The sequence below is a fragment of the Nicotiana tabacum genome, chromosome 5, assembly GCF_000715075.1.
Source record: "Nicotiana tabacum cultivar K326 chromosome 5, ASM71507v2, whole genome shotgun sequence".
In the NCBI taxonomy this organism is placed as follows: Eukaryota; Viridiplantae; Streptophyta; class Magnoliopsida; order Solanales; family Solanaceae; genus Nicotiana; species Nicotiana tabacum.
The window spans coordinates 113,786,951-113,806,105 of NC_134084.1; the positions used below are offsets into that span (position 1 = coordinate 113,786,951).

The 19,155-nt window shown below is 39.9% G+C and overlaps 1 protein-coding gene across 1 annotated transcript in view; it reads left to right on the plus strand.

Annotated features, from left to right (window-relative positions):
- LOC107812440 (DNA polymerase delta catalytic subunit) overlaps positions 1 to 19,155 on the plus strand; it is a 41,452-nt gene that overhangs the window by 6,095 nt on the left and 16,202 nt on the right. The window contains exons 10-17 of the mRNA XM_075253968.1: positions 263 to 329; positions 441 to 512; positions 3,059 to 3,145; positions 17,536 to 17,655; positions 17,719 to 17,817; positions 18,062 to 18,169; positions 18,306 to 18,401; positions 18,481 to 18,546. Coding sequence (XP_075110069.1) covers positions 263 to 329; positions 441 to 512; positions 3,059 to 3,145; positions 17,536 to 17,655; positions 17,719 to 17,817; positions 18,062 to 18,169; positions 18,306 to 18,401; positions 18,481 to 18,546 — 715 coding nt within the window. The remainder of the gene's footprint in view (positions 1 to 262; positions 330 to 440; positions 513 to 3,058; positions 3,146 to 17,535; positions 17,656 to 17,718; positions 17,818 to 18,061; positions 18,170 to 18,305; positions 18,402 to 18,480; positions 18,547 to 19,155) is intronic.

Sequence of the window (19,155 nt, forward strand, 5' to 3'; positions counted from 1 at the left end):
AAAAAAAAAACCAAAATCCACACTACTGAATCTCAAAAACCAGCACCAGTTGTTTTGTGATCGTAAAAGCAAATTCCCCCAAGGATTCAGTGAAACTCAAAGATTAGTCTTCATCTAATTATTTGTGACTATCAAAATCTAAAAGAAATTATTCCTAAGGCTGACAAATATATGCAACTGACTTTTGCTGTATAATTTGTGTAGCTGACTATATAAAAAAACTTATGGAGCTGTGGACTGATATATGCGTTTTATGTTGCAGACAGCACGGCACAAGGGAAAGTAAAGAAATAACAATAGAAGGGAGAGTTCAATTTGATTTATTTCAGGTTTTGTTCATTACGGCTGTATCCATAACCTGTTCTAATTGATATAGGGAAGAACTTTGCTAAGGAAAATAAAATGAATGTCAGTGAACCTGTTATTCTCTTGTTTTGCAGGCTGTGCAGAGGGATCATAAACTTAGTTCTTACTCACTGAATTCTGTCTCAGCACATTTTCTTAATGAACAGGTTAGACTTTGCTCATTTATCTATATTTTCTTGTCACATACTCCTATATCTGACCACAACCATGTACCTTCTGTGAATAAATTTGTACAGGAAACTTTTCCTTTCTTGTCATAATCAGATATGATACCCCTTCGGAACGGTTATTCTATATGCACTCTTGTTTATGCTCAAAAACTTTAACTTTTTATCGTTTTTTTTTAAAATAGGTAACAGTATATTCATTACCATTTAGGGAACGCTGGACACCATATTTACAAAATATCTAAGCAAAAACACTTGTTCGTCTTACAAGGACTATGCTAAGACTAGTTTCAGAGATTCCAAAAAATCTAATAAAGATTCAGCATCCTCTATTAGGTTTTCTTTACACCAGAAATATAAGGATACTACACAGTTCATCTTAATTCTATCTGTATAGCTGCTACTATCTTCAAAGCACCTTGCATTTCTCTCTTTCCACACAGTCCACCAAATACAAGCTGGGATAGATTTGCACCACTTCTTTTGCCTTGCACTGCCTCCTGCTTTGTTCCAGCACTTCAGCATCTCAGTAGTTGACTGTGGCATGACCCATTTCAGTCCAAACATGCTCAAGAAAATCTGCCAGTCGTCCAGTCACTTTGTAGTGTAAGAACAAGGACTGTCATTTCAGCACTCTCCTGACATAAAAAGCATCTTGAGGCTAGTGAATGCATCCGGTATCTGAAATGCAATGGCCCGACTAATCCGGATTTACGCCACGTAGGGCCCACTAAAGGGGAAGCAGTCCCACCAGGAGGTTTTATTTTATTTTTAAAATCAGGTTTAGAGTCCTCGGAAACGCAGATCCTACCAGGAGTTTATCCGTTTCCAGGACTCTAAACCCGAGAACTCCAGTTAAGAGTGGAGGGATTTTGTCCATCTCACCTTGCTCCTCTGCTTATGCTGATGACCAAGTTTGAGTGTTTTTCCATATGGGCCATAGCTCATGTATATATAAGTACAACATAAGTAGGTCTTGTGGTAATGGTATGTAATTTCCTTGTGTATAGAGTTGGTGCGGTTGATGGAATGCTTTTGTACTCGTTAGCTTTATGTTTGTTACCCTTATTATTTTGGCATTATAATTGTGAAATTAATGGTAGTCCCTGTGTTTGATCTACTAGAGTTAGAAAAGAAAAATTTTGTGATATGCATGAGAGACCCTGAATTCAGTAAAAGAAAAGAGGAAATGTTCAATTTTGTGCCTGAAACATGGGTAAAAAGTTTTTGAATTTATTTTATGCAAGTTGCATTTGTTAAATTCTCATCCTTTTCCAACTCACAATAGCACATACTTATCGGGAAAAAAGGGTAATCAGTATGGGTTTGCTACCAGTCACCACATGACAACCTCAAGCATCTTTCAACAAACACCTTATATCGATTTAAGTATTTCATATTTGCATTTGTGTTTATCTGGTGCTACTTAAATATGTGATGGAAGCATTTGCCAGTTGGAGAGTAAGAAGATTGGATGGGAGGAGGTGGGAAACTTTCCCCTTTTTGTGTTTTGCATTGATATGGAGAGAAACAAATAAGAGAGCTCTTTTAGGAATAAAAAGAACAGAGTTCTTAAAGGAATCTAAGGTCCATTGAGGAGGGTGAAGAACTCCTCTTTATTCCATTTGTATGTTTGGGGTAAGAAGGATATTCCATATTTTATAGATGATCAAACGGACTTTTTGGGAAGTTTAGTATTTTACAGTTGTATACTTCTTTTACTCGATTTATTATAAAATTTTAACAAGTAACTGACGAATTTGATATACTTTTAGACTGTATAACATCTCTATGAACTGAACACTTTCTAGAACTGGACTCAATGGCTTGTAAATTCTGGTCCCTTGAAGCTCCATAGCAAGCAACTACCACCAAGACGACCTATTAAACCAAATTCCAAATTGTCATGAAGTGGCCCCCAGGGCTTGGGCTTTGGTCTAATGGTAAGGCCGCAACTTGTGATGTGTGGGTTAGGAGACAAGTTTGGTATTTAAGTGGAGAAGGGAAGGTAAGCGCCCATTACCACCGAGTTTCAAACCATGCACCACTGGACCTCCGGGATTTCTCGGTTATCAAAAAAACTGTGCATAGTATCTAAGAAGTCTGCATGCCCATTCATTGCCCATCATCTGGCCTCTCTGTCTAGCTCCAGTGCATATTTACTAATATTCTCTTTAGCAATAATGCACATCTTTTTTATGTTGCAATTTCTTATCTTCTAAAGTTTACTTTCAGTTTTTTTTCTGGTGGGGGAGGCATCTTATTCTTATTGTTTGAACCCTTATTAGTAACATTATGCCATTGGATTGTGTGAGAACTGAAAATTCTGACAGTGGGTCTTGTATTCCTTTTTTTATTCTGGTTATGCTCTTTTATGTTCAGAATCTATTCTTTTGTCTCGTTAACAATAGAGAAATAATATGTTCATTTGTCTTGTTTTCCCTATCCTTTTTGTTCCTAATGAATATACTTGTCTTGTTTAGAGCAAGTAATTTTTTCCCCTAATACTACTGCTACGTCTGCAGAAGGAGGATGTCCATCATTCAATTATATCAGATCTTCAAAATGGGAACTCAGAAACTAGGAGGCGGCTTGCTGTGTATTGTCTAAAGGTGTGCAAATTCCATTCTAATAGAAATACATTCTTGAATTGGAATTATACTGTGCTAAGTTTAGCTTATTTCATAGAACATCTAGCTCCTTAAGATTCTTTATGGATTTAGACATGCAGACAGGTTTCTTTGGATAGGTGATATACTCGGAAAATTTTGGTTCAGTATTATTTAATTTAAGATTTTCTTAATGCTTATGAAAACACCCCTTTGCTGTAGAATGCTCTACTCTAAAGATATGTGCATATAAAGAAACTAAATATAGTTTCATCAAGAAGACACTTTATGATCATTCGCAATTTGTACTGTATTGTCAGTCTATATAATTTCTCTAAATGAGTTATAAAAGAGAACAACAACAACAAACCCAGTGGAATCCCACAAGTGGGATCTTGGGAGGGTAATGTGTACACGGACCTTACCTCTACCTAATGAAGGTGGAAGGCTATTTTCGATAGACCCTCGGCTTAAGGAAGCAATAACCAATTAATAGCAACAAGAAGGTAAAGGCAGCAGAAGCAAATGACAAAACATGTAATAACCAAAATCAAGGAATACGAGAATACAAGACTAGTGCCAACTATTGGTAATAATGACGCACCGTGAAAAAAAACAAGGAACTAAGCACTACCAAAATATATTGCTTCTTCAAAAAAAAAAGCTCTCAGACACAGATACCGAGGTAAGTCACAAAACCCCCTTTTTCCGATACCCTCTTTTCTACAATCACTTTTCCGACATAACAAAACCCCTTTACCGACTCTCTTTCTTCAAAAAACCTCTGACCACCTCTATCCAACAGATCCGTCCACTACTCTCACTTTCTCTCTCTCTTCTGCCGACAATTTTACTTCCTTAGCGCGCACGATCTCTACAAATCCCGGCTACATGGCTTAGCTTCCTCCGGCGACTGCTCCTTTTCTCTCAGAAAACCCATCTCTTTCTCCTTCTTTTAGGGCTGGCGAGATGCGTTAGCTTTTTCCGGCGTTTCTGGATCCTATTAACGGTAGTTATCTCAATTCTTCTCTATTCATCCTTGTGATTAACCAAACACCCAACAACTATAGATAGTATTTTGGGGGAAAAAATGGCAGGAAAAATCTTTTTTATTGCAGGTGAGAAATCTTTTGAGCTTGCTGATACAGGGAAAAGTTTGATCGTTGGTTCACTTTAATAGAACATAATAGAAGATTCACAAGCATAGTTACGCTAGATGAAAGAAATCTTCGCTGGGTATGTGATGCCATTCAACACGCTTCAGTGGGAAGGGGAAGGTAGGGAAGGACGGTCCAAGCATATACATACCGTGTCTATCAGAACTACAACATCCATGGACGCTATATCAGAATTGAAACTTGGTCAGGAAACAAGAAATCTGCCGTAATAATACCAGAGAATGCATACAATCAAGGATGGGGTGATATCGCTACAAAAATTGTTCATTTCCTGGGAAGTCCACAAGTTCATAAGCCAGCCTTCATTGGGGACCAGTCTTTTGTAGATACTGGAAAAATTATCTAGTGGCCAGGATCGGAAGCGCAAGTAGGGGAGAACTCATCCAACAACGAAGGTGACGTCAACAAGAATCAGTTTTGTCTAAATGTTTGGTTGGAAGTTTTAGTGATAGCTTCAACTACACTCCAAACACTGAGGTTATTCAGAAATGGTTTATCAGTAGATTGGAGGTTGAGTGCTGGCATGAAGGTGATACCAAAGAACCACAATCAGTTCCTCTTTGATCTCCCCTCTAGGCAAGGAGCTGCAAGGGTCAAAGCAGGGGATTGGTTTTGGAATGGCAGACATCCCACCTTGGATTGGTGGTCGCCGACTACTGGTTTGTCCTCGGCAAGTGACAGCCTAGGTAAAAAATGGCTCAGAGCTTTTGGAATCCCTCTACATGCTTGGTCTTTGGAAATTTCCTGTTCAATCGGAAATTGTTGCGGCGGTTATGTTGGAATTGATGAAGATACAAAAAATATGTCACACCTCCTTTGGGCTCGCATCTGTGTCCAAGACTGTCAGGATGTGCTTTCAACAAGAATGGACATTACAATTGAAAAATGGAAGTTTGAAATTGTTAGAATAGTCATGTAAATAGTAGTAAATAACCCTAATCCAATATGTATTAGGAGTAAGACATGTTATGTATATTGTTAGTTTGATAATTAAATAGTAGTAAATAACCCTAATCCCATAAGTATTAGGAGTGTGATATGTATTATATATATAGGGCTCATTGTATCATTGTCATAATTAATCAATAATATTTTCTCCCATGCATTCTCACATGGTATCAGAGCTTTGGTGAGAAGAGATCACTGTGCGTCATTCCAGCGACATCCGGGAAGAAAGAACTCAGTCACCGTGCAATTTTCCGGTGACCTAAGTGACTATTTGTGTCAAAGTCACTAATTATCAGTGTTGTGCGACATCCAACAACACCAAAAGGTTCCCAAGAGATAGCCGACCAAACCCCAGAAAAAGCCACCTGAAAAAGACCATCCACGCGCCCCCACTCGCCTGCCGGAGATGTGCCGCCGGCGGCGCGTCTGTCCCACACGCCGGCGCGTGAGGGCTTTTCCGGCCAGAATTTGGAAACGCTTCTTTTGGACAGTGTCATCTCCTTGCAATTCTGAGTCCATTGGTACTATTTCCGACAGATTCCGACAACTTTGGAATTTTCCAGTGAGCTACAGTGATTTTTCCGGCGTGAACAGTGATCCCCAGAAAATTTCTGCTTTTTCCGGCACGATATTATAATGGCATTCGTATCGGAAGCCTTTAACTCACAATCCTTTGTATCCAATGCATTAAATCCAATCCAGATGGTTTCTTTACCGGATTATATTGAGTTCTTTCAGTACAAAGCACGTAAACAGACATCTTCAGGGTTAGCTTCCGTTGCTCCAACAAATAGTAGCATGACTTGTGTCTCCCAATCCAGATGCTTTTATATCTTCTTTGTCCTCTGTTTCCATCCCTAAGTCTACAGGTGAAACATTGTCTCATCTAGTATGGCGACAGACTATGACTGACGAGATGTCTGCTTTACATACGAGTGGTACTTGGGAGCTCATTCCTCTTCCTTCAGGTAAATCTACTGTTGGTTGTCGTTGGGTATATGCAGTCAAGGTTGGCCCGGATGGCAAGATTGATCGCCTTAAGGCCCGTCTTGTTGCCAAGGGATATGCTCAGATATTTGGGCTCCATTACAGTGATACCTTCTCTCCCGTGGCTAAGGTAGCATCAGTCTGCCTTTTTCTATCCATGGGTGCTGTTCGCATTGGCGTCTCTATCAGCTGGACATTAAGAATGCCTTTTTACATGGTGACCTTGAGGATGAAGTTTATATGGAGCAACCACCTGGGTTTGTTGCTCAGGAGGAGTCTCGTGGCTTTGTATGTCGCTTGCGTCGGTCACTTTATGGTCTAAAGCAGTCTCCTCGAGCCTGGTTTGGTAAGTTCAGCACAGTTATCCAGGATTTTGGCATGACTCGAAGTGAAGCTGTTCACTCTGTATTTATCTGGTGGTCTATGTTGATGATTATTGTTATTACCGGCAATGATCAGGATTGTATTACTAAATTGAAGCAACATCTCTCTTAACACTTTCAGACTAAGGACCTGGGCAAACTAAAGTATTTTCTGGGTATTGAGGTCGCTCAGTCTAGCTCAGGTATTGTGATCTCACAACGGAGGTATGCCTTAGATATTCTTGAGGAGAGAGGAATGACAGGTTGTAGACCTGTTAACACTCCGATGGATCCGAATTCTAAACTTCTGCCAGGACAGAGGAGCCTCTTAGCGATCCTGCAAGATATAGGCGGTTGGTTGATAAATTAAATTACCTTATAGTGACAAGACCTGACATTTCCTTTCCTGTGAGTGTTGTGAGTCAGTTTATGAATTCTCCGTGTGATAGTCATTGGGATGCAGTTGTTCGCATTCTTCGGTATATAAAATCAGCTCTAGGCAAAGGTTTATTGTTTGAGGATCGAGGCCATGAGCAGATATACTCAGATGCTGATTGGGTAGGATCACCTTCTGATAGATGTTTTACGTCTGGATATTGTGTCTTAGTAGGAGGAAATTTGGTGTCTTGGAAGAGCAAGAAACAGAATGTGGTTGCTCGGTCTAGTGCAGAAGTAGAATATCGAGCAATGGCTATGGCGACATGTGAGTTAATTTGGATCAAACAGTTGCTCAAGGAGTTGAAATTTGGTGAGATTAGTCAGATGAGACTTGTGTGTGATAATCAAGTTGCTCTTCATATTGCGTCAAATCAGTGTTCCATGAGAGAACTAAACACATTGAGATTGACTGTCACTTTGTCAGAGAAAAGATACTCTCGGGAGATATTGCTACAAAGTTTGTGAAGTCGAATGATCAGGTTGCAGATATTTTCACCAAGTCCCTCACTGGTCCTAGTATTAACTACATATGTAACAAGCTTGGTACATATGATTTATATGCACCAGCTTGAGGGGGAGTGTTAGAATAGTTATGTAAATAGTTGTAAATAACCCTAATCCAATATGTATTAGGAGTAGGACATGTTATATATATATATATATATATATATATATATATATATATATATATATATATATATATATAGGTCTCATTGTATCATGTTTAACATATGAGAATAATATCAATAATATTTTCTCCCGTGCTTTCTCACAGAAATTACTATCTTACCAGACGCCTCTGTGAAAGCCAGTCATATTGGAAAAGGGGAAACAGAAGTCACTATGGTAACGTCGAAAGTAGTGACGCCGAAGGCTGATGGGGCTGCTAGATTTGGCCCCTCGAGCTCTCAAAATGCTATCAAGTCTGGCCATGTGGGGGGCCATGTGGCGCTATGCAGAACAATTGATATGGGTCTAAAACTTAAAGATGCAGTATCAAATAATACCAGGTCAAAAGATATGGGCCAGACTATTGTTAAAAACAAAGCAGTGAACCTAGATCAAAATTATTACATCACGGGGCCAAAGAAAAAATCTCAACATCTCTGGCGGGCTAGAGGGCCTCTTTTGGGCCCTTGCGTCAACCGGTTTGAGGTCTTGGCTTTAGATAATAAATATGATCCTCTCACGGATGAGCCAAACTGCTATCAAAGCGGCATGAAACCTGAAGACAAGGGAGAAACTAATTCTGAAGCAGATGATGAAGCAGAACCACATGTAGAGCTCAGAGCTCTTCTCCAACAATTCCAACCGGCGCCAGAGATGTCTCTGGTATGCAGCTCAGATTCTGAACTCTCCCTCAACTCCGAGAGCCTTCAACTTACGAAGTACGATGAAGGGTCAAGCTCTCAGGTAGTCTTCAAGCCGACAGTGATTGAGACATCAAAATGGACTAAAATGAAGATGGTAAAGGCATGTAAAGCTTTCAGAGTGAATGTATCAGGCTTTGAACACGAGCTTCTTGATATCATTCTTCGAATGGAAGAAAGGCATCAATTACAACTGCAACAAAAACAAAGAAGTCAGGCGTCAAAGAAGGGGAAGTCAAAGAAAGAGGAGATGGAAAAAATAAAATGTCTTGTAAATTATGAGGGAGGTGACAAGCGAGATAGGGGCAGGCACTACAAATCCTTCTCTGGATGAAGTTAAAAATCTTGAGTTGGAACGTGTGTGGGTTGAATGATGCTGGGAAAAGGGAAACAATAAAGTCCCTTCTTTATAGATGGAAAGCTGATGTAATTTGCCTACAGGAAATTGCACTTCAAGTTCGGGGGAATCGGTGGACGGGTTGGGCTGAATTAAAATCATGTAGTAACAGTTGGGGGGGGGGGTGATAATCTTATGGGACAAGAGACAATGGAGTTGCTCAGGGATTCAACAAGGATCCTACACTATCTCTTGCATGCTAGATGGTCTCCAAGAAAATTTTAGATGGTGTTTTACAGGGGTTTATGGTCCTCGTACAAATTCAGAAAGAGAGGTATTTTGGAGTGAACTAGCTGCTATTAGAGGCCTTTGGAGTGATCACTGGGTTGTAGGAGGGGACTTCAATGTATGCAGATTTGAAAGCGAAAGATACAACTGTATCAGGAGATCAAAAGCAATGTCAAGATTCTATGATATCATTCAAGACTTGGGTATCATTGATCTTCCCCTCCAGGGGGCTTTCTATACTTGGTCAAGAGGGGAAGATTCTATTCAAGCATCCAGAATTGACAAATTCCTTATCTCCCCAGAATGGAATGATAGCTTCAAGAAAGTATCTCAAATTGCTCTTCCCAAAGTCATATCTGATCACAGACCACTCATGCTTGAAAATGGCGAATGGGAGACTAATCCAACCTACTTTAAATTCGAGAACATGTGGCTGCAGGTAGAAGGTTTTCTTGACAAAGTTAAGGAATGGTGGCAGGGCTACTCAGTGGTAGGCACTCCAGACTACATCCTGGTCCAGAAGTTGAAACTACTGAAGAAAGACATATCAACTTGGAATAGAGAAGTTTTCGGCAAAATTGAATCCCAGAGGAGCAAGGTACTGGAGGAATTAATGTTTCTGGACCAGGCTAGTGAGACCACGCTGCTATCACCCATGGAGCAGTCCAAAATGTTTGATCTAAAGATGGAAATTCATAGTATTGCCAAAGCGGAGGAAACATCCTGGAGACAGAAATGTAGATGTTTATGGCTAAGCGAGGGAGATAGTAATACCAAGTATTTCCAAAGAGATGGCCAACAGTCACAAGAGATACAATTGCATTGACAGGCTCAAAGTGGGGGAAGACATTATTGAGGACAAGAACCAGATCAAGCAGGAAATATTGGGCTTATATGAAGGCCTCTACTCTGAAGCTGAACATTGGAGACCAACAGCTAACTTTGAAGATTTGGCCTGCATCTCAGAGGAGGAAAATGAGGAGCTTGAAAAAGAATTTGGGGAAGAAGAAATACTAGCCACCATCAAGTCCTGTGCTCCGGATAAGGCACCAGGTCCTGATGGATTCACCATGGAATTCTTTCAGAAGGCTTGGGTCATAATCAAATCTGATGTCATTGGTGCCATGAATCATTTTCACCAACACTGCCATATGGTGAGATCTTGCTATGCTTCATTCATTGCATTGATCCCAAAAAGAAAGGGGCTATTGAACTAAAAGATTATAGACCTATTAGTCTAATTGGCAGTGTCTATAAGATCGCAACAAAAATTTGAGTTGAAAGATTGAAAACTGTAATATGCAAGCTTGTTTCTGGGAGTCAAAATGCTTTTCTAAAAGGTAGACAAATCACAGATGCTTCACTTGTTGCCAATGAGGTACTGGATTGGAAGCAAAAGAAAGGGGAGTTTGGAATTCTATGCAAGCTTGATATAGAAAAGGCATTTGATCAAGTAAACTGGCAATATCTTTTCACTATCTTAAAGAAGATGAGTTTCGGGGAGAAATGGCTCAAGTGGATAAAGTTCAGCATTACATTAGTCAAGTATTCAATCCTAGTGAACTCCAGTCCAATTGGTTTTTTTTCTCCCCCAAAAAGGAATCAGGCAAGGGACCCTCTGTCCCCTTTTCTCTTCATCCTAGCCATGGAAGGGTTGAGCAAAATGCTAGACAAGGCCAGAGAATTACAATGGATTCAAGGTTTTGAAATTGGCACCAATGCTGAAAATACAGTCACTATTTCTCATTTGCTATATGCAGACGACACTCTAATTTTTGTGGAGCAGAGGTATCACAGGTGCAGTATTTAAATCTGACATTGCTCATATTTGAAGCCCCATCTGGCCTCCACATCAACATGATAAAGAGCATTATATACCCGGTTAATGAAGTACAAAATTTGGAAATGCTAGCAGATATTTTATGCTGTGAGATAGGCTCATTTCTAACAACCTATCTGTGACTCCCTTTGGGTGCTAAGCACAAATCAACTGAAATCTGGAATGGAGTGGTGGAGAAATTTGAAAAGAAACTAGCTACATGGCAAATGCAATACTTATCCATGGGGGGCAGACTCACTCATCAACAGTGTCCTAGACAGTATCCCTACTTATCTTATGTCTCTTGGTACAGAAGAAACTGGACAGAATCAGAAGGAACTTTTTATGGGAAGGCAATAGCGAATCACACAAGTTTCATTTAGTGAAATGGGGGAGAGTGACATTGCCTAAAACTCTTGGAGGCCTGGGCATAAAAAACATTGCCACACATAACAGATGCCTACTCATGAAATGGCTATGGAGATATGTGCAAGAGGAGCAGTCAACCTTGAAGAAAGTCGTGAATGCAAAACACGGGGTCCAGAGTAATTGGTGTACAAAAGTCTCTAGGGTGGCACATGGGATTGGACCTAGGAAATACATAATCAAACTATGGGGGGAGTTCAGCCAGAACAACAAATTTCAAATCGGTAATGGGGCTAATGTTAAGTTTTGGAAAGACAAGTGGCTAGGGGATTCAACTCTACAAAATGACTTTCCAAACCTTTATCAAAATAGCAAGCAGACCTGATTCAACTGTCTCTCAGAATAGAGCAGACAATTCTTGGTTTCCAATCCTCAGAAGAAATGTGCAAGACTGGGAATTGGGTGAATTACTTAGCCTTCTGGAACAATTGGAGAAATGCATGGTAAATGAGCAGCTTCCAGATAAACTCATATGGGGAGCAAGTACTAAAGGAATATACACAGTGAAAGCAGGATACCTACATAATATTAGCCAAAATGAAATGGTGGACAATTGGCCTTGGAAGCTCATCTGGAAAACAAAATTACCCCCCAAAGTTATATGTCATAGCTGGACTGCATTGAAGGAAGCGTGCCTCACTCAAGATAATCTTTGCAAAAGGAGTATTCCCATAGTTAATAGATGCTACATGTGCCAGCAGGATTTTGAAACAAACAGACATCTATTTTTGCATTGTCCAGTTGCTACGGATATTTGGAATATGTGCCTTTCAGTTTTAGGACTCAACTGGGTGATGCCAGAGAGTACTAAAGATGCTTATAGTAGCTGGAGTCTATGGAAAGTTGGTAAATCCATCAGCAAGAACTGGAAAATGATTCCTGGATGTATTTTTGGGCTATTTGGACAGAAAGGAATAGAAGATGTTTTGAGGGCTTAGCAACTCCTAATTACTCCTTGAAAGCTAATTGTATAGTTTTGTTTATAGCTGGAGTAACCTCTCCCCTATTAGCTCCCCCGAATTATTTTTGGATTTTGTTAGCTCCCTAACACTAGCATAGGACCATCTGTACAAAGCTAACATATCATCTTTTGTATTAGCACCCGATGCTCTTTTGCATCTTATTGATGCTTTTTATAATCTCTTACTTCATCAAAAAAGGAATAGGAAAATACAAGACTAATGCTAATACTACTGGTAGGACGAGGAGAAACCCTTGACTACTTGTCAACCCACAACCTTATTCTTGACCTCCACACTTTTCTGTCGAGGGTCATGTCCTCGTTAAGCTGAAGTAGTGCCTTATCCTGCCTAATCACCTCTCCTCGGCACTTCTTAGGCCTTCCTCTACCTCTACTCTGACCCGCCATGGTCAACTTCTCACACCCCTGACCGGGACATCGGTGCCTCTCTTCTTCACATGCCTGAATCATCTCAGTCTCAATTCTCGCAACTTGTTTTCCACATTAGCCACGACCATCTTGTCGTTAATAACTTTATTCCTGATCTTGTCTTTCCCGTTAAGCTCACACATTCATCTTAACATCCTCATTTCTGTTACTCTCATTTTCTGGACATGAGATTTCTTGACTGGCCAATATTCGGCTCCGTATAACGTAGTCGGTCTAACTACCACTCTGTAAAATTTACCTTAAGTCTTGGAGGCACATTTCTATCACACAAGACACCAGATGCGAGCCTCCATTTCATCAACCCCGTTCCAATATGATGAGTAACATCCTTGTTAATCTCCACATTACCTTGTAATGGACCCAAGGTATTTGAAACTATCCTTCTTGGGGATGACTTGTGTATCAAGCTTCACGTCCACTTCTTCGACATGAGTCCCAACACTGAACTTGCACTTCAAGTATTATGTTTTCTCCTGCTTAACTTGAACCCTTTAGACTCCATAGTCTGTCTCCATACCTTCAGCCTAGCATTAACCTCGCGTCACGTCTCGTCAATCAGCACTATGTTTCGAATAACATACACCACGACACCTCCCCTTGGATGTATTGTGTCAGCACATCCATTGCCAAAGCAAATAAAAATGGGCTAAGAACTGATCCCTGATGTAACCCCATCTCCACCCGAGTCTTAGCTCCATTGTACATGTCCTTAATTACCCTAATGCACGTTACCGGAACACCGCTAACCTCCAAACATCTCCATAGAACTTCGGGACTTTGTCGCAGGCTTTCTCTAGGTTTATGAACACCATATGCCAGTCCTTCTTCCTCTCCCTATAGTGCTCCATCAACCTCCTCACAAGATGAATGGCTTCTGTAGTCGACCGCCCAGACATGAATCCGAACTGATTCTCCGAAATAGGCACACTCTTCCTCACCCTCCTCTCCACCCCTTCTCCCAAACATTCATAGTGTGACTCAACAGCTTGATACCCCAACAGCTTGATACCCCTATAATTGTTGCAATTTTGGTCATCACCCTTGTTTTTGTACAACGGGACAATCGAACTCCATCTCCATTCTCCGGGCATCTTTTTCGCCATGAAAATGACATTAAACAGTCTAGTAAGCAACTCCAATCCTGCTCGGCCCGCCTCCTTCCAAAATTCCACCGGGATCTCGTCCGACGCAGTCACCCTACCCCTGCTCATCTTCTGCATAACCACCTCAACCTCATCAACCTTTATGCGCCTACAAAACCCGTAATCACGCTGGCTTTCTTAGTTCTCCAACTCCCCAAGCACGATATTCCTATCCCCATCCTCGATCAAGATTTTATTTGCAAGGGAACTGTTGGAAATATCCCTAGGTGATAATTGTTTGAAGGGGAGCCTTGACGTAATTGGTAAAGTTGCTGCCATGTGACTAGGAGGTCACGAGTTCAAGCCGTAGAAACAAGCTCTTACAGAAATGCAGGGTAAGGCTGCGTACAATAGACCCATGTAGTCCGGCCCTTCCCGAACGTCGCACATAGCGGGAGCTTTAGCACACCAGGCTGCCCTTTTTGATAACTTACAGGCTTACAAGATTGCTCATAAAGCCCTTGTCTATTCCACTTATTCTTGTGTCCATGAGGGGACTCATATATTATTAGCCAATTGAGGATGTCAAAGTCGGAAGAAGCATAAACTTAGAGGTCGTTTGGTAGACTGTGTTAGAGAAAATAATGCATGCATTAGCTTTGTGTATTAGTAATGCTTTGTTTGGTACACTTTTTCAACCTATGTATAACTAATACAAGCATTAGTTATACACTCTATTTAGTATTATCCTATGTATAGCTAATGCATAAAAAACCATGGCATTAGCTATACAAAGGCTATTAATGCATGCATTAGCATGGTTAAAGACAAAATTATCCTTAAAGTCCCTTAAGTTAAAGAATATGGAGGGCATTTTTGTAAACAATTAAATTTCTTAAAAATTATGCAATGCATTTTAATTTTTAATACACCACACCAAACAATGCATAAGAAATAATCTCTGTATAACTAATGCTTGCATTACTAATCCATGCATTACTCATATATCATCAGCCAACTGAGGATGTCAAAGTCGGGAGCATAAACTTATAGTATACCTTTTAACTTGTAATACTGGAGAAATGTCCCTTCTTAATTCTTATGAAGTGATAGAAAAAGAGTGAAATTGGGGCAGCATGACTGTGTATGGAAGAATGGTTTGTCCACTTCCTCATAAGAGAAGGCAAATGCTGTAGAGCATAATCGGACCTAGGATAAATTACTACTAGACCCAATCTTTGCCGGTAACCAAATATTAGGATGAACATCTTACATTCCTACTTGCTCTGTTTCTAAGCTCCTTCTACAAGTGCGGATGGATTCTTGCTTACAGTATAATCAATGACAAATGGGCATCTACTTGAGTCATAAGTTTTAATTGGCACACTGTGTTACAATATCCGTGTTTAGAACACCCAATTAAGTGATTTGAAATGCCAAATCACTCAAATTGGGATCTTTAGCCCTCTGGGATTGCAGTTCCATGACAATGTTGTTGGCCCTGCATTATCTGGGGAAGAGCTCTTTGACTAGCTTAGGAACCTTGGTGCAAAAACAATTGTTGACAATCTCCTTATAGCTACTGCGTATAGTAACTTGCAATGTCAATCCACAAGCATTAGTACAGTTAGACATTAGGCCTTCCACTAACTAGGGAAGAGGTTGCAGATATCTCACATAGCATAAGAAGGTTGGGACATGAGGACTTAGTCTAAACCCGTTGTTCCACCTACTGATCCATTAAGCTTTTGATCAGCCCACGTTGATTTCTCTTTTTTTTTTGGTACACGGCGATTTAATATCATGGTATGTCTATTTTTTACAACTGAATCTTGTGTGGAAATCTTCAGCCAATCTTTCATGGAAGATGACAATAACAACAACAACAAACCCAGTACAATCCCACAAGTGGAGTTTGGAGAGGGTAGAATATACGCAGATCTTACCCATACATAGAAGGTAGAGAGGTTGTCTTCGATAGACCCTGGCTCAAGGAAAGATGAAAAACAAGTTGTAGCGACAAGCAGTAACAACAACATGATAATAAGAAAACAATGCGAAAGGAATAGCATGTAGTAACATAACTCTAACAATAAAAAAATACAAGACTAACACTAATACTACTGGTAAGTGAAAGCAATACTCTCGACTACCTACTAGCCGTCTACCTTAATTCTCAATCTTGACACTTTCCTACCAAGGGTCATGTCCTCGATAAGCTAAAGCAACGCCATATCATGCCTAATCACCTCTCTCAATGCTTCTTTGGCCTACCTCTACCTCTCTTCAGACTCACCAAGGTCAACCTCTCACACCTCCTTACTGGGACATCTTTGCTTCTCCTCTTCACATGCCCAAACCACCTAAGCCTCACTTTCTGTATTTTGTCCTCCACCGGGGCTACTCCCACCCCGACACAAATATTTTCATTCCTAATCATATCAATCCTGGTATGACCGCACAAGCATCTCAACTTGCTCATCTCTGCTACTTTCATCTTCTGGACATGGGAGTACTTGACTGGCCAACACTCTACCCCATACAACATAGTCGGTCCAACCACTACTCTGGATAACTTACCTTTAAGTTTAGGTGACACATTTTTATCACATAAGACACCGGATACGAGCCTCCATTTTGCCCATCCCGCTCCAACAGGATGTGTAACATCTTTGTCAATCTCCCTATTTCTTTGGATAATAGAACCAAGGTACTTGAAACTCTCTCTTAGGGATGACTTGTGTATCAGCCTTACGTCCACGTCCGCTTCATTGGTCCCGTTACTAAACTTGCACTCCATGTATTCTGTCTTGGTCCTACTCAACTTGAATCCTTTAAAATCCAGCGTCTGTCAGTCTAGGTCCGAGCCCCCTCCCCCCCCCCCCCCCCAAAACAAACACACACACCCCTCCACTGTCCTCACCCGGGTTTTAGCTCCATCATACATGTTGTTAATCACCCTAGTGTAAGCAACAGGAACACCTCCAGCCTCTAAGCATCTCCATAGAACCTCCCTCAGAACTTTATCGGAAGATACAATATTATCAATATGGTCCATTAACTAGGGCATGCCTATATCCTCCTGGGTTATCTCCAAATTTGTGACAAAAGGTGGGTTCCAAAGTAGCCAGGTCCTCAATCATTATAATTTTGCGGTGATGGCCACTATTTACTTTCCATGGTTTAGATGCCATTTCAGCTTATAGGAAACAAACATGTACTTGATGGGGAACTAGTCGAGTTATTCTACTTCTTGTCTCTCTTATAACTAGTATCGCTGTAATATTTTCCCGTTTTATTATTATAAATATCTTTAATTACCTTATGTGGCAACTTAATACAGATTCTACTTGGTTAGCAGTGCTCCATCGATAAGAAAATTTAAGGCTGTCAATGCAGACTGTTCAGCGAAGTGTTTGTCAACTTCCTTTGCACAGATTAGAAGGATCTAGTTTGTGGTCTAGCATGTAAGAAACAAATCTAATGGGAGTCCCCCACGAATTTGCTCTGACATGAAACTGTTATGAGCTCAAGTGTATTATTACAAAAAAGCTTCCTCTCTGAAACTTTAAGGAACTTTGAGCAGCGTAGCTCCTTATCTTGAAATTCTGATATAGGTTAATGAGTAATAATGGCTATAGAATCTAGTGATTGGAACTTTGGATGAGTTTGATGGAGTTTTAATTAGCTGATATGAATATTCAGTTTCACTGAACCAAAAAACTGAATGCACTAGTTCCGTTACAGGACGCTTATCTCCCGCAACGGCTTTTGGATAAATTAATGTTCATTTATAACTATGTGGAGATGGCTCGAGTCACTGGTGTACCTATATCTTTTCTTCTCGCAAGAGGGCAAAGCATTAAGGTTAGTCCTAAACTTGCTTCATTTTTCTCCAGTGGAAATTTAACTAACAGCCTCTATTTTCAGGTACTCTCTCAACTTTTAAGGAAGGCGAGGCAAAGGAATCTTGTTTTACCAAATGTAAAACAGGCTGGATCTGAGCAAGGAACATATGAGGGTGCGACGGTAAGAAAATGAGTTTTTATCGATCAAATAGCTGAATATTGTTCTTAGAAAAAAGATAACACGTGCAAAGTTCCTGTTGTGTTAAGCTTGATATATGGTCTATTACCGTTGTTAAACATGGATGTTTGGAGTACTATCAAATCTTACCATACCACACCTTTTATTTCCTTGATGTTGATTTCTCAGGCTAAAGATACTAATTATATATCTTGTGTATTTTTCATGTCAAAATCTATGGCCACAGGTTTTGGAGGCCCGAGCTGGTTTTTATGAGAAGCCTATTGCAACTTTGGATTTTGCATCTCTATATCCGTCGATCATGATGGCATATAATTTATGTTACTGCACGCTAGTAAGTGTTCTTCTTTGGATTTTGCACCTGAATGTTCAATTTATGTTGGTGACACCTGAGAACTAAGTGTTAAGTGTGAATATCTCCACATTGATGTTTCCTGTTCTGAGTTTCGGTTTTCTTCCCTCATGTCTAGGTAACTCCTGAAGAGTTCCACAAACTAAACCTCCGTGAAGTGGATGTCAACAAGACCCCTTCTGGTGAAATGTTTGTCAAGTCAGATTTACAAAAGGTAAATATAACTGTTGGTGTAATTCCTTTATTTTAGGTTCTTGTTTTAACTATGATAATTTGAATTGTTTTTCCGTCAGGGGATACTTCCAGAAATTCTTGAAGAGCTATTGGCTGCTCGCAAAAGAGCAAAAGCAGATTTAAAGGTGTAAACTAAAGTTTTATGATTTATGTTATTTTCTTGGATCCTGGTTAGCTTATTTGCATCGCATTCTGGTGTTCAATCTATGTAATTTGCTTCCATCTAATGTTTGAGAGAATCCTTCAATTTGGATTTATTAGAAGCAACTATTTGGTGGATTATATGGAGAGAAACTGAAAATTTTTGAAGGAAAAAGAAGAATATTCTTAGTCATAAATTTAATTGCATTTCCTTGCTTTCCTTGCTTTCTTTTTGGAGTAATATGGAAAATGTAAATGATACTAATGATGTAGAAGCCATGGGTTGACTTCATTAGTTCTGTACACAACCTGTGAGGACTTAGTTTGGTGTACTCAGATTTTCATTCTAGCATATTCTTGGTGCTAACATATATAAAATATTTACCTATACTTTTAAAAAAAAAAGTTTTATTGGGAGTATTTGTGATCCATTTTTAGAAATCTAGCTTTGGGGATATTCAAGGACATCAATATATTATGCGAAGACTAGATTGAGAGAATGCGTGGACAAATATATTACGCCTTAATACTCTTATAGGAACACTTTGTAGTGTACATAGTTACATTAATCTGGTAGGGAACACTTATACCTG